Here is a 17010-nt window from a genome sequence, read left to right as displayed (position 1 = left end):
TCTTTTTGGATCTCAATACAATGTTCTCCCCCTCTCTTGTGGAGATCTATTCGATGTAATCTTCTTTTTGCGGCGTGTTTGTTGAGACCGATGAATTGTGGGTTTATGATCAAGTCTATCTATGAATAATATTTGAATCTTCTCTGAATTCTTTTATGTATGATTGGTTATCTTTGCAAGTCTCTTCGAATTATCAGTTTGGTTTGGCCTACTAGATTGGTTGTTCTTGCCATGGGAGAAGTGCTTAGCTTTGGGTTCGATCTTGCGGTGTCCTTTCCTAGTGACAGAAGGGGCAGCAAGGCACGCATTGTATTGTTGCCATCGAGGATAACAAGATGGGTTTTTTATCATATTGCATGAAGCTATCCCTCTACATCATGTCATCTTGCTTAAGGCGTTACTCTGTTTTTAACTTAATACTCTAGATGCATGCTGGATAGCGGTCGATGAGTGGAGTAATAGTAGTAGATGCAGGCAGGAGTCGGTCTACTTGTCTCGGACGTGATGCCTATATACATGATCATACCTAGGTATTCTCATAACTATGCTCAATTCTTTCAATTGCTCAACAGTAATTTGTTCACCCACCGTAGAATACTTATGCTCTTGAGAGAAGCCACTAGTGAAACCTATGGCCCCCGGGTCTATTTCTCATCATATCAATCTCCATCACTTTATTATTGCTTTGCTCTTACTTTGCTTTTACTTTTTACTTTGCATCTCTATACCAAAAATACCAAAATATTATTTATCATCTCTATCAGATCTCACTTTCATAAGTGACCGTGAAGGGATTGACAACCCCTAAGTGCGTTGGTTGTGTTGAGCTACTGTTTTTATGTAGGTACGAGGGACTCATGCGTAGCCTCCTACTGGATTGATACCTTGGTTCTCAAAAACTGAGGGAAATACTTATGCTACTTTGCTGCATCATCCTCTCCTCTTCGGGAAAATCCAATGCAGTGCTCAAGAGGTAGCAGGCACCACTCCATGCAAAACAGTATTGGACGTTTTAAGACTTCTGTCAGTCAAACCCATGCGACGGAAAGTCTCATAATAGAGGATGTTGATGCTACTGTCTCCGTCCATGAGTACCTTAGTGAATTTATATCCACCAACCTGAGGTGCCACCACTAAGGCCAGGTGACCCGTATTGTCAACCCGGGGAGGATGATCTTCCCTACTCCACATAATATGTTGCTCAGACCATCTCAAATAATGAGGGACGGCCGGATCAACAACATTTACAGCCCTCTTATGAAGCTTCTGGTCCCGTCTGCACAAATTGGTGGTGAACACATGATACTGTCCACTATTCAACTACTTTGGATTGCTCTGATATCCAGACTACTGCTGCTGACCTCCCTGGACAGATTGCTGACTATAGACACCTTGATTTCCGTGAGAGCCTTGAAAGTTGGAATTTGAACCGCCGCCCGAGCAATGAAAACCGCCGCCACCTGAGCCGCCGCCCGGCCCATGATTGCTGTTGAACATGTTAGAATTCTTGAAAGCCTCCCCTTGCGTCGTTGGTTGTTTCCCTATGCATTGGTGTTAGTCACAAACTCCGAGCTACTGTCAGCCTTACGCTTATTATTGCCTCCTTGATTCGCTGGGTTATGCTGATGACCCTTGGCATTGCCGTTCTTCTTTCCCTTTCCTGTCTTCTCATAGTTAGACTCAGGATCCTTGCTACTATCAGAGTCGGCGTACTTGACTAGAGCCGCCATTAGCTGGCCCATGTCATTACAATCACGCTTGAGCCGCCACAGCTTCTGTTTCAGAGGCGTAAAGTGGCATTTTTTCTCCAACATTAAGACTATAGAGTCGGCATCCATCTTATCAGATGAATGTATTATGGCTTTGAACCGGCGCACCCAATGGGTCGTGGACTCACCTTTCTCTTGCTTGCAATTAGTCAAATCCACAATTGTCATGGGATGCTTGCATGTGTCTTTGAAGTTCTGAATAAACCGGGGCTTTAACTCTGCTCATGAACCAATGGAATTAGGCGGCAGCCCCTTTAACCAAGTGCGGGTCGTCCCGTCCAACATCATGGTGAAGTACTTGGCCATTGTAGCATCACTGACCTCCAGCAGTTCCATGTCCATCTCATAACTTTCAATCCACTCCCCGGGCTGTAAATCGTCTGTGTAATTAGGCACCTTTCGAGGCCCTTGAAATCCTTAGGCAAACGTTCATTACGCAGCGCCAGCACCAAGCAAGGGACACCTCCAGTCGTCGTGGTCATGCCTGCTTCAAGAGAAGTCGTCGGATAGACCGGAAAAGACTGGTAAGCTGCCTGCTGAGCCGCCTACTCAGCTGCCTGTTGAGCCGCTCGCTCAACCTCTTGGCGAATCCTGTCCTGGTCAACCAGGTTAGGAGCTCCATCACGCGCCAGGACATGCCCGCACGGCTGGTCATGGCGTCGGGCGTTGCTTGAAACAGCTGTTGAATCTATATGCCTGCTATAACTCGGGCTCCAGCTTGGGCGAGGAGTCGAATGAATCCTATCTCGACTATAAGAATATGCCTCCTGCTGCGCCAGAGCCGTCTGAAGAAGTTCTCTGACCCTTCGTGTTTCAATTGCCGTCGTAGAGTGGCCCTCCGCCGGGAGAGCCGCCAATCATGCTGCCGCAGCGATCATGTTTTCCAAAGGGTTGGAATAATGACCTGGTGGTGTTGGTACACAATGAGGTGAAGTAGTATTCATACGAGGAGATTCCACCACTCGTGGTCGAACCAGCGTTCCTGCCCCGGGTGTTGCAACCCGGTTTACCTCCGGCGGGTTGCTGTGGCCTACACCGGGTGTGCAGATGAGGTTTCTAGGATCATAAGTCAGAGGCAGACGTGAGTTTTCTGGTGCCTTCTCCTCATGACCTCATTTGATGCATTCAAATCCATCATAAGCTGGAAAGCCCTTGATTGAATCTGCTGAGCCCGAGCATCCAAAGCCTCCCGCTCTGCGGCCATCCCGATGTCCTCCGCTGCTAGGTTTTCCTTGGCTTTTGCTACCTCCTCACGTAACCATGCCACTCCTGCATCATGTTGCGCCTGATCCGCCAGGTTAACCACGACAGTTATTAGGGCTGTCATCCTATCCATGAGGTCCATCAGTACTTGAGCCCGCGGGCGCGCAGGGCCTCCTGCCCCGGCCGCCGCTGACCCGGAAGTTATCGCTGCCGCAGCCGTAGAGTTTTGACCGGTTGCGTGCCAGTAATGAAGATCATTGCCCTGCTTGGCGACTCAAAGGGGTCCGGAATACTGCTGCCATCGGAACAGCCCCCGAGCCCACCATCTTGCAATTGATACAATGAATCTGTCTCACCTGTGGATGACTCACCATTAGATTAGACGGTCGTCTCACCGCCAAACACAGACCCTTCAGAAAATTCTCCTCCATGGATGCATCCCACGAAGGCACGCTTCATGGCGAGCTGAGTCCGGGTGGGTCTCGCACTCAAATCCACCGTTTGCATGCCCCACAGTGGGCGCCAACTATCATGGAATTGTCATGGCAGATGTCCTAGTGGAAGGACTTAATCGTGGAGACATCGCAACTAGGAAGCTTAAAGTGGTTAAAACGGGACAAAGAACACGAGGGTTATACTGGTTCGGCTCCTTACGGTGAAGGTAAAAGCCTAATCCAGTTTGAGGTGGTATTGCTTATGTTTCGATTACTAGGGACCGAATCCGCTTGACCTGATCTTTCTTGCCCTGAACCGCCGCCCGGGTTGTCCCTTTATATACAGAGGCTTCCTCTGGCCGGCTCAAAAACATTGACCTACTCGGTCTCTAACTATTCCTACCTTACAATGCAAGTTATGTACATACGGTGGTTTATCTCTACGGGCCTTGAGTCACCTTTGGGTCTTGGGCCCTGAACTAAACCGCCATCTTCCCGAGCTGTCTTGGGCTTCATGAATCGCCTTAGGTATAACCCGGCCCCTCCTGGGCGGGTCAGACCTAATAGTTATATCCCCAACAGTGAGGAAGTTTCCGGGCTCACATTAGTTAGATAGTGGGTGTACAATTTCTTCATTCTGGATCAAATCCTTGATCATAAATAAAAGTTTTGTTCATTATTTTTCATAATGCCATGATATGTTTATCTCTTTCTTTGAACAAATATATTCATCCTTGTATATTCATCAGAATTCTTCTGCAATATTCCCTTGCACTTAAACATGATGTAGCCTGTTTGACACAATGGTGCCCTTGTCTGGTTCTGCACGACTTATACCTTTTAACACAATGACCGATTATATATGGATAAGCCAGTATAGAAAACCAGTAATCCACGGAAGCATATCTGGCATCAATGGTACTGACGAGAGAAAAGAGAAATAACCCACCCACCCACCCAAGACGCCGCGAGAACGTATCACAAGCTCGTGCGTTTGATCCTTGGCATATCATCGAAACAATTGGATATGTTGTTGTGGATGCACCGCAGTCTAATTTGAGGGGTATCTACATGCATGTATTAAGCATTCTCTTTGGTGCATGTGTTTGGGTCTACTGATGAGGCCGAGGTTATCCTCCTTTTTTTAAAAGTGTTTGGATCTACTATATCCCGTTCTAATATATATTCGAGCTTTGTCAAGTCCGTATTATGATGGATAAAATGATTCTTCGTTTCATTGAAGAGAATTGTATGTCCGCTTGTTACCATGTTAAGTCATCCCTAGTATTGAACGTGTGTGTCCATTGAGAAAAGAACTCAACACTAGTACATTGCTGACTCAAAATCCTGTAGCCAGCGAACATGTGTAGTACATTTGAGAAGATGTCTGTATTTCATTAAATGCCAACAGCCAGCGACAAGACAATACATATTTAGCCATTAATTATTGATAATAAAGAAATGACATAAAATTTGACGAAATTGCATCCAATGTAACTAGATGACAACAGATTTACGAACTATCGTCCATTGTTTAATGCTTTCACTTGAACGGAGCGAGAGGGGTTTGGAGCTCATCTTCTCAATACGGGAACGGGAAGTCGGTGTTCGTCTCCAGCCCAGCAGGGATCTCAGGTGACAGAGGCATCCCCATCTCATCGCCAAACCCTAGCAGATGAGGAATCACCATCTGCATCTCCTCCATATCCATCCCCGCGGCGAACACCAGCGGTGGAGGCATCTCCTGCATATCCATCCCGGCGGTGACTGCCTGTGCCAGAGGCAGCTCCATCAACATCTGCTGCTACATATTTATCGCCATCAGCATCTGATGCTCCTGCTACTACCGAGATCCAAAGTGAAGGAAATATGCCCTAGAGGCAATTATAATGTTATTATTTATTTCCTTATATCATGATTAATGTTTATTATTCATGCTAGAATTGTATTAACCGGAAACATAATACATGTGTGAATACATAGACAAACAGAGTGTCACTAGTATGCCTCTACTTGACTAGCTCGTTAATCGAAGATAGTTATGTTTCCTAACCATGAACAAAAGAGTTGTTTTTTGATTAACGGGATCACATCATTAGAAGAATGATGTGATTGACATGACCCATTCCATTAGCTTAGCACCCGATCATTTAGTATGTTGCTATTGCTTTCTTAATGACTTATACATGTTCCTATGACTATGAGATTATGCAACTCCCGTTTGCCGGAGGAACACTTTGTGTGCTACCAAACGTCATAATGTAACTGGGTGATTATAAAGGAGCTCTACAGGTGTGCTACCAAAGACTTGCCGGTAACGAGATTGAACTAGGTATTAAGATACCGACGATCGAATCTCGGGCAAGTAACATACCGATGACAAAGGGAACAACGTATGTTGTTATGCGGTCTGACCGATAAAGATGTTCGTAGAATATGTGGGAGCCAATATGAGCATCCAAGTTCCGCTATTGGTTATTGACTGGAGACCTGTCTCGGTCATGTCTACATTGTTCTCGAACCCGTAGGGTCCGCACGCTTAAGGTTTCGATGACAGTTATATTATGAGTTTATGAGTTTTGATGTACCGAAGGAGTTCGGCGTCCCGAATGAGATCGGAGACATGACGAGGAGTCTCGAAATGGTCGAGTGGTTCGGGTATTTTTCGGAGTACCGGAGAGTTACGGGAATACATATTGGGCCTTATTGGTCCGTACGGGAAAGAAGAAAAAGGGCCTCAAGGGTGGCCGCACCCCTCCCCTTGGTCTGGTCCGAATTGGACTAGGGAAGGGGGGCGCCACCTTCCTTCCTTCTCCTTTTCCCTTCCTCTTTTCCTATTCCATATGGGAGGTGGAATCCTACTAGGACTAGGGAGTCCTAGTAGGACTCCACACTTGGCGCGCCCCCTCCTAGGGCCGGCCTCCTCCTCCCTTGCTCCTTTATATACCGGGGCAGGGGGGCACCTCTAGACACACAAGTTGATCCTCGTGATCGTTTTCTTAGCCATGTGCGGTGCCCCCCTCCAGCATAATCCTCGATAATATTGTAGCGGTGCTTAGGCGAAGCCCTGCGATGGTAGAATATCAAGATCGTCACCACGCCGTCGTGCTGACGGAACTCTTCCCCGACACTTTGCTGGATCGGAGTCCGGGGATCATCATTGAGCTGAACGTGTGCTAGAACTCGGAGGTGCCGTAGTTTTGGTGCTTGATCGGTCGGGCCGTGAAGACGTACGACTACATCAACAGCGTTGTTATAACGCTTCCGCTGTCGGTCTACGAGGGTACGTAGACAACACTCTCCCCTCTCATTGCTATGCATCACGATGATCTTGCGTGTGCGTAGGAATTTTTTTGAAATTACTACGTTCCCCAACAGTGGCATCCGAGCCTAGGTTTTATGCGTTGATGTTGTGCACGAGTAGAACACAAGTGAGTTGTGGGCGATATAAGTCATACTGCTTACCAGCATGTCATACTTTGGTTCAGCGGTATTGTTGGATGAAGCGGCCCGGACCGACATTACGCGTACGCTTACGCGAGACTGGTTCTACCGACGTGCTTTGCACACAGGTGGCTGGCGGGTGTCAGTTTCTCCAACTTTAGTTGAACCGAGTGTGGCTATGCTCGGTCCTTGCGAAGGTTAAAACAGCACCAACTTGACAAACTATCGTTGTGGTTTTGATGCGGAGGTAAGTACGGTTCTTACTAAGCCCAGTAGTAGCCACGTAAAACTTGCAACAACAAAGTAGAGGACGTCTAACTTGTTTTTGTAGGGCATGTTATGATGTGATATGGTCAAGACGTGATGAGATATAAGTTTTTGTATGATATAATCATGTTTTGTTGAAGTTATCGGCAACTGGCAAAAGCCTTATGGTTGTCTCTCTATTGCATAAGATGCAGGCGCCCAATAATTGCTTTACTTTATCGCTATGCGATAGCAATAGTTGCAAGAGCAATTGTTGGCGAGACGACCACGTGACGACACATTGATATAGATCAAGATGATGGAGATCATGGTGTCATGCTGGTAACGATAGAGATCATGACAGTACTTTGGAGATGGAGATCAAAGGCGCAAGATGATGATGGCCATGTTATGTCACATATTTTGATTGCATATGATGTTTATCTTTTATACATCTTATATTGCTTAGTTTGACGGTAGCATTTTAAGATGATCTCTCAATAATTATCAAGAAGTGTTCTCCCTGAGTATGCACCGTTGCGAAAGTTCTTCGTGCTGAGACACCACGTGATGATCGGGTGTGATAGGCTCTACGTTCAAATACAACGGGTGCAAAATAGTTGCACACACGGAATACTCAGGTTAAACTTAACGAGCCTAGCATATACAGATATGGCCTCGGAACACGGAGACCAAAAGGTCGAACATGAATCATATAGTAGATATGATCAACATAGTGATGTTCACCATTGAAAACTACTCCATCTCACGTGATGATCGGACATGGTTTAGTTGATTTGGATCACGTGATCACTTACAGGATTAGAGGGATGTCTATCTAAGTGGGAGTTCTTAAGTAATATGATTAATTGAACTTTAATTTATCATGAACTTAGTCCTAGTAGTATTAGCATATCTATGTTGTAGATCAATAGCTCGCGTTATTGCTTTCATATGTTTATTTTGATATGTTCCTAGAGAAAATTGTGTTGAAAGATGTTAGTGGCAATGATGCGGATTGGATCCATGATCTGAGGTTTATCCTCATTGCTGCACAGAAGAATTATGTCCTTGATGCACCGCTAGATGACAGACCTATTGCAGGAGCAGATGTATATGTTATAAACGTTTGGCTAGCTCAATATGATGACTACTTGATAGTTTAGTGCACCATGCTTAACTGCTTAGAATCGGGACTTCAAAGACGTTTTGAACGTCATGGACTATATGAGATGTTCCAGGAGTTGAAGTTAATATTTCAAGCAAATATCCGAGTTGAGAGATATGAAGTCTCCAACAAGTTCTATAGCTAAAAGATGGAGGAGAATCGCTCAACTAGTGAGCATGTGCTCAGATTGTCTGGGTACTACAATTGCTTGAATCAAGTGGGAGTTAATCTTCCAGATAAAATAGTGATTGACAGAATTCTCTAGTCACCATCACCAAGTTAGTAGAACTTCGTGATGAACTATGATATGCAAGGGATAACGGAAACGATTCCCAAGCTCTTCATAATGCTGAAATTGACGAAGGTAGAAATCGAGAAAAACATCAAGTGTTGATGGTTGACAAGATCACTAGTTTCAAGAAAAGGGCAAAGGGAAGAAAGGGGAACTTCAAGAAGAATAGCAAGCAAGTTGCTGCTCAAGTGAAAAACCCAAGTCTGGACCTAAGCCTGAAACTGAGTGCTTTTACTGCAAAGGGACTAGTCACTGGAAGCGGAACTATCCCAAGTGATTGGCGGATAAGAAGGATGGCAAAGTGAACATAAGTATATTTGATATACAGGTTATTGATGTTTACTTTACTAGTGTTTATAACAACCCCTCAGTATTTGATACTAGTTCAGTTGCTAAGATTAGTAACTCGAAACGGGAGTTGCAGAATAAACAGAGACTAGTTAAGGGTGAAGTGACGATGTGTGTTGGAAGTGGTTCCAAGATTGATATGATCATCATCGCACACTCCCTATACTTTTGGGATTAGTGTTGAACCTAAATAAGTATTATTTGGTGTTTGCGCTGAGCATGAATGTGATTTGATCATGTTTATTGCAATACAGTTATTCATTTAAGTAAGAGAATAAATTGTTGTTCTGTTTACATGAATAAAACCTTATATGGTTACACACCCAATGAAAATGGTTCGTTGGATCTCGATCATAGTGATACACATATTCATAATATTGAAATCAAAAGATGCAAAGTTAATAATGATGGTGCAATTTATTTGTGGCACTACCGTTTAGGTCATATTGGTGTAAAGCGCATGAAGAAAATCCATACTGATGGGCTTTTGGAATCACTTGATTATGAATCAGTTGATGCTTGCGAACCATGCCTCATGGGCAAGATGACTAAGACTCCGTCCTCCAGTACAATGGAGCGTGCAACAGATTTATTGGAAATCATACATACTAATGTATGTGGTCCGATGAATATTGAGGCTCATGGCAGGTATCATTATTTTCTGATCTTCACAGATGATTTGAGCAGATATGAGTATATCTACTTGATGAAACACAAGTCTGAAACATTTGAAAAGTTCAAAAAAATTCAGAGTGAAGTGAAGAATCATCGTAACAAAAATGAAAGTATCTACGATATGATAGCAGAAATAAAATATTTGAGTTACGAGTTTGGCCTTTAGTTAAAAACAATGTGAAATAGTCTCACTACTCACGCCACCTGGAACACCACAGCATAATGGTGTGTCCGAACGTCATAACCGTACTTTATTAGATATGATGCGATCTATGACGTCTCTTACCGATCTACCAATATCGTTTTGGGGTTATGCATTAAAGACAGATGCATTCACGTTTAAAAGGGCACCATCTAAGTCACCATCTAAGTCCGTTGAGATGACACAATCTAAACTGTGGTTTGGCAAGAAACCAAAGTTGTCGTTTCTTAAAGTTTGAGGTTGCAATGCTTATGTGAAAATGTTTCAACCTGATAAGCTCAAACCCAAATCGGAGAAGTGCGTCTTCATAGGATACCCAAAAGAAATTGTTGGGTACACCTTCTATCACAGATCCGAAGGCAAGATATTCTTTGCTGAGAATGGATCCTTTCTAGAGAAGGAGTTTCTCTCGAAAGAAGTGAGTGGGAGGAAAGTAGAACTTGATGAGGTAACTGTACCTGCTCCCTTATTGGAAAGTAGTTCATCACAGAAATCTATTCCTGTGACTACTAGACCGATTAGTGAGGAAGCTAATGATGATGATCATGTAACTTCAGATCAAGTTACTACCGAAGCTCGTAGGTAAACCAGAGTGAGATCCGCACCAGAGTGGTACGGTAATCCAGTTCTGGAGGTCATGTTACTTGACCATGACGAGCCTACGAATTATGAGGAAGCGATGATGAGCCCAGATTCCGCGAAATGGCTTGAGGCCATGAAATCTGAGATGAGATCCATGTATGAGAACAAAGTATGGACTTTGATTGACTTGCCCAATGATCGGCAAGCTATTGAGATTAAATGGATCTTCAAGAGGAAGACGGACGCTGATAGTAGTGTTACTATCTACAAAGCTAGAATTGTCGCAAAAAGGTTTTCGACAAGTTCAAGGTGTTGACTACGATGAGAGTTTCTCACTCGTATCTATGCTTAAGTCTGTCCGAATCATGTTAGCAATTGCCGCATTTTATGAAATCGAGCAAATGGATGTCAAAACTGCATTCCTGAATGGATTTCTGGAAGAAGAGTTGTATATGATGCAGCCGGAAGGTTTTGTCGATCCAAAAGGAGCTAACAAAGTGTGCAATCTCCAGCGATCCATTTATGGACTGGTGCAAGCCTCTCGGAGTTGGAATAAACGCTTTGATAGTATGATCAAAGCATATAGTTTTATACTGACTTGCGGTGAAGTCTGTATTTACAAGAAAGTGAGTGGGAGCACTACAACATTTCTGATAAGTATATGTGAATGACATATTGTTGATCGGAAATAATGTAGAATTATTCTGCAAAGCATAAAGGAGTATTTTGAAAGAATTTTTTCAAAGAAAGACCTCGGTGAAGCTGCTTACATATTAAGCATCAAGATCTATAGAGATAGATCAAGACGCTTGATAAGTTTTTTCAATGAGTACATACCTTGACAATATTTTGAAGTAGTTCAAAAATGGAATAGTCAAAGAAAGAGTTCTTGCCTGTGTTACAAGGTGTGAAATTGAGTAAGACTCAAAGCCCGACCACAGCAGAAGATAGAAAGAGAATGAAAGTCATTCCCTATGCCTCAGCCATAGGTTCTATAAAGTTTGCCATGCTGTGTACCAGATCTATTGTATACCCTACACTGTGTTAAGCAAGGGAGTACAATAGTGATCTAAGAGTAGATTACTAGACAGCGGTCATAATTATCCTTAGTGGAATAAGGAAATATTTCTCAATTATGGAGGTGACAAAAGGTTCATCGTAAAAAGTTACGTCGATGCAAGTTTTGACACAGATCTGGATGACTCTAAGTCTCGATCTAGATACATATTGAAAGTGGGAGCAATTAGCTAGAGTAGCTCCGTGCAGAGCATTGTAGACATGGAATTCGCAAAATACTTATGGATCTGTATGTGACAGACCCGTTGACTAATATTATCTCACAAGCAAAACATGATCACACCTTAGTACTCTTTGGGTGTTAATCACATAAACAATGTGAACTAGATTATTGACTCTAGTAAACCCTTTGGGTATAGGTCACATGACGATATGAACTATGGGTGTTAATCACATGGTGATGTGAACTATTAGTGTTGAATCACATGGCGATGTGAACTAGATTATTGACTCTAATGCAAGTGGGAGACTGAAGGAAATATGCCCTAGAGGCAATAATAAAGTTATTATTTATTTCCTTATATCATGATAAATGTTTATTATTCATGCTAGAATTGTATTAACCGGAAACATAATACAATGTGTGAATACATAGACAAACAGAGTGTCACTAGTATGCCTCTACTTGACTAGCTCGTTTATCGAAGATGATTATGTTTCCTAACCATGAACAAAAGAGTTGTTATTTGATTAACGGGATCACATCATTAGAAGAATGATGTGATTGACATGACCCATTCCATTAGCTTAGCACCCGATCGTTTAGTATGTTGCTATTGCTTTCTTCATGACTTACACATGTTCCTATGACTATGAGATTATGCAACTCCCATTTGCCAGAGGAACACTTTGTGTGCTACCAAACGTCACAACGTAACTGAGTGATTATAAAGGAGCTCTACAGGTGTCTCCAAAGGTAGATGTTGGGTTGGCGTATTTCGAGATTAGGATTTGTCACTCCGATTGTCGGAGAGGTATCTCTGGGGCCCTCTCGGTAATGCACATCACATAAGCCTTGCAAACATTGCAACTAATGAGTTAATTGTGAGATGATGTATTACGGAACGAGTAAAGAGACTTGCCGGTAACGAGATTGAACTACGTATTAAGATACCGACGATCGAATCTCGGGCAAGTAACATACCGATGACAAAGGGAACAACATATGTTGTTATGCGGTCTAACCGATAAAGATCTTCGTAGAATATGTGGGAGCCAATATGAGCATCCAAGTTCCGCTATTGGTTATTGACTGGAGACGTGTCTCGGTCATGTCTACATTGTTCTCGAACCCGTAGGGTCCGCACGCTTAAGGTTTCGATGACAGTTATATTATGAGTTTATGAGTTTTGATGTACCAAAGGAGTTCGGAGTCCCGGATGAGACCGGGGACATGACGAGGAGTCTCGAAATGGTCGAGACGTAAAGATCGATATATTGGACGAGTATATTCGGACATCGGAAAGGTTCCGAGTAATTCGGGTATTTTTCAGAGTACCGGAGAATTACGGGAATACGTATTGGGCCTTATTGGGCCATACGGGAAAGAAGAAAAAAGGCCTCAAGGGTGGCCGCACCCCTCCCCTTGGTCTCGTCCGAATTGGACTAGGGAAGGGGGGCGCCCCCTTCCTTCCTTCTCCTTTTCCCTTCCTCTTTTCCTATTCCATATGGGAGCTGGAATCCTACTAGGACTAGGGAGTCCTAGTAGGACTCCACACTTGGCGCGCCCCCTCCTAGGGCCGGCCTCCTCCTCCCTTGCTCCTTTATATACGGGGGCAGGGGGCACCTCTAGACACACACGTTGATCCTCGTGATCGTTTTTTTAGCTGTGTGCGGTGCCCCCCTCCACCATAATCCTCGATAATATTGTAGCGGTGCTTAGGTGAAGCCCTGCGACGGTAGAACATCAAGATCGTCACCACGCCGTCGTGCTGACGGAACTCTTCTCCGACACGTTGCTGGATCGGAGTTCGGGGATCATCATCGAGCTGAACGTGTGTTAGAACTCGGAGGTGCCATAGTTTCGGTGCTTGATCGGTCGGGCCGTGAAGATGTACGACTACATCAACCGTGTTGTTATAACGCTTCCGCTGTCGGTCTACGAGGGTACGTAGACAACACTCTCCCCTCTCGTTGCTATGCATCACCATGATCTTGCTTGTGCGTAGGATTTTTTTTGAAATTACTATGTTCCCCAACACAAAGTACTGCCACCGAAGAGCTGGAGCGGCAGCGGCGGGGCCACCTCCTTCATGCGGCTCACGTCCACGCGCAAGAGAACCTGGTTGGCGCGTTCGGAGACGATGTCCTTCACCTGCATCAGCGCGGCGAAGAAGGCCACCATGTCCTCGTCCCCCATGTCGCGCACATTCGGGTCAACCCAAGCTGCTATCGGCTCCCCTGTGTCACGCTCATTCGCGGTGACCTCCTCGCGCTCGGTCCGCTTCTTCACCTCGGATAGGTCCGTGCGCATCTCGTCAAACTCCTGGTGCCGCTTCTCCATCTTCTGATCATCACTGGCAGCACCCTCCTCCCTCGCGCCAGCCCCGGCACCCTTCCCCACCAGGAAGCGTTCCACGACGGTGTCGACAGAGGGGTGGCCGAAGGAGAAGGCATTGCCACCGGGCGAGAAGGTGAGAGCGGCCACCTGGGTGCCGGTCAGGACCGCTAGATCGCTCGCCTTGCTGAAGAACCCCACGCAGCCCTTGGAGAAGCAGACGTGCGTGGCATCGTCCTGCTCGATCCGGCGGATGACGGTCTTCTTCCAGCCGCTTTCACCCCCCCGTTGGACGCTGCCATTACTTGCTCGCTCTGTGGCTAAGGTGCTGCAATTGTTCAGATCTTGCAATTTTTTGGTGCTTAAGTTCATGACTTTTTAGTTGTTCAGAGGCATGTTCTTCATGCACAAGTTCATGATTTTTAGCTGTTCTGGTCTTGCTTTCTTTAATGCCCGGGTTTATGATTTTTAGTTGGTCATATCTTGCAATTTTTTCATGCTTAAGTTTATGTTTTTTAGTTGTTCAGATATAGCAATTTTTAGTTGGTGCATGTTGTCATCCTTTGACCCATGAGTTTTAATGTACACAGCTCAACGAATACCGAATTGAATCCCATGGCCTATCACGACTTTTAATGTATGTAGCTCAGTGAAGCGATTCTCACCGGCCGCTTGCTATATAAACCCACCGACACCGATACGTAGTTACACACACTCTTCCTCCCTTGCTGTGAGCGAGGGAGGAAGAAGAACGTCATCTGCCGGACCGAGCAGGAGGATGCCCGTCACGTCTGCTTCTCCAATAGCTGCCCTGGGTTCTTTATTTTGAAAGCGCCGGAAAATCAGGCCAGCAAGGCATATCGTGTGAGCCAGATTGCATGCGTGCCCCGAACACCCCAGAACATTGGGTAGTTTAGAGAGGTTTATAGGAGAAATGTTCACAACATATAAAATGTTTTCCCACACAATTTTATAAAAATGTTTGTAACATATGAAGAAAATCTTTGTGTAATTTTAATTAATGTTCATAACACTTAAAAATGCTCTCACATTTTTTAAATTGTTCAAGACATTTTTGAAAAAAATCAACAACTTTATGAGTTATGTTCACCTTGTATTTACAGAATGTTCAGCATGACTTAGACTGGGTGTTGATCTTATCTTCTTGTCAATACAAGAAGCGGGCATTCGGCTCAAGCGCCTGCTACAGCAACTCCATCCCGGCGGGAAATTCCGGTGGAGGCGGTGGTACAGACATAAACAAGTGCCGTATCTACATCTCCGTCCCAGTGTTGAACCCTAACGGCTGAGGAATGTCCATCTGTACCATATCTATCGCAGTGGCCAACCCTGCTAGCGGAGGCATTTTCTACATATCAACTAAATTCCCACAACTAGAAGCCATTGATTAATTATTACTATGATAAGGAGACAACCTAATTATTGAGGAAAGGTTTCATCCAGATCGAGGTAGATGCATTGTAATATATAACATAAGATTTATGGGATGACTTAGAAGATGCATATGTTACCGATTGACAATAAATTCAAGAAATTAGTGTCCATGCATGCACTGGATGGTTTTGTGTTTGAAAGCGGAGCATGCATCGAGAGTTCATTAATAGCTTATCTCTGTGGGTCCTAGCCTTTATAATTACAATACTCTTGGACCATCACAGTTAATTCTTTACGACCCTCCAAGTAATAGCTCATGAAGCTTCATTTGCCAAGTGTTAATTACATTTATGCTAAAAAGTGTTAATTACATTTTTCTAAAAATGTGTTAAACGATATTAGTACCAAGTAGCAGGGTTTTCCTCTCAAAATGCAAGAAATAAGTGAATAAAGTAGGAGATTATACATCATGTTTGTTTTCCTCTCAAAGTACTATATCATGTTGCATTCCATTGGAAATTCCCACAGGCCTAATATGACTATACATTTGTTTTGAATAACACCAAGAAATTCTATCATAGGACTTCTCTCCTCTAACCCTACTTTTCAATGTTCAAGAAGGGATTATTAAAAAACCACTAGATAAAATTGGTGTTTTGGATCGATGTGGAATCCATTGGTTTTCATATGTTTTACCCACTTTTCCTCTTCGATTGGCCCTCATCCATATGTTTCTCTATCTTCGGATCAATCATTTTTTTAAGAAATTGCTTATAAATATTGTTAACTCATTGATGAATCAAGTGACCTCTTAATTAGCCCAGGTTGTATTACAACTGTCTAATTGATTTATATTGTATTATCATCATATCCTCATGTTAATTACGATGATTGTCTTTGTCAGAGTATCACTCGATCTGATGCAATTCTAGCTTTCTATTATTGAAATTTCATGAGACATTATTTTTCACTCCCAAAAAGATCATAGATTGTAGTTATTTTCATTGCCTTTTTATTGCCGAAAACATTTTTGCTACAATATTCTTTGTATGTTGTCACCTCATATGCATGTTGTCACCTCTAACGCGCTCTTTTATGGGAGTGATATTATCAGTGAGGAAGTTTCCGGCCTCACATTAGTTAGATAGTGGGTGCACAATTTCTTAATTTTGGATCAAATCCTCGATCATAAATAAAAATTTTGTTCATCATTTTTCATAATGCCATGATATGGTTATCTCTTTCTTTCAACAAATATATTCATCCTTGTATATTCATCAGAATTCTTCTGCAATATTCCCTTGCCCTTAAACATGATGTAGCCGGTTTGACACAATGGTTCCCTTGTCTGGTTCTGCACGACTTATACCTTTTAACAGAATGACCGATTATATATTGGCAAGCCAGTATAGAAAACCATTGATCCGCGGAAGCATATCTGGCATCAGCGGTACTGACGAGAGAAAAGAGAAATAACCCACCCACCCACCCAAGACGCCGCGAGAACGTATCACAAGCTCGTGTGTTTGATCCATGACACATCATTGAAACAATTGGATATGTTGTTGTGGATGCACCGCAGTCTCATTTGAGGGGTATCTACAGGCATGTATTAAGCATTCTCTTTGGTGCATGTGTTTGGGTCTGCTGATGTAGAGGCCGGAGGTTATCCTTCTTT

General features: G+C 43.7%; 1 protein-coding gene across 1 annotated transcript; it reads right to left on the bottom strand.

The window, feature by feature from the left end:
- Positions 1-4988: 4988 nt before the first annotated feature.
- Positions 4989-14309, bottom strand: LOC123057377 (agamous-like MADS-box protein AGL23). The gene is made up of 2 exons (XM_044480384.1): positions 13686-14309; positions 4989-5210 (listed from the first exon to the last, which is right to left on the bottom strand). Exons 1-2 carry the CDS (start codon positions 14307-14309, stop codon positions 4989-4991), a joined length of 846 nt encoding a protein of 281 aa, XP_044336319.1.
- Between the last annotated feature and the right edge of the window lie 2701 nt (positions 14310-17010).

This window comes from Triticum aestivum, chromosome 3A, assembly GCF_018294505.1.
Source record: "Triticum aestivum cultivar Chinese Spring chromosome 3A, IWGSC CS RefSeq v2.1, whole genome shotgun sequence".
In the NCBI taxonomy this organism is placed as follows: Eukaryota; Viridiplantae; Streptophyta; class Magnoliopsida; order Poales; family Poaceae; genus Triticum; species Triticum aestivum.
The sequence above is the reverse complement of the archived record's forward strand: the minus strand, read 5'-3'. Positions and strand labels throughout refer to the sequence as shown.

Coding starts and splice junctions, on each gene's coding strand:
- LOC123057377 (XM_044480384.1), bottom strand. CDS start 14,309: ATGAACTTAAGCACCAAAAAATTGCAAGATCTGAACAATTGCAGCACC. Junction 5,211..13,685: donor ACGTGAGCCGCATGAAGGAG/GTGGCCCCGCCG, acceptor ATAAATATGTAG/CAGCAGATGTTGATGGAGCT.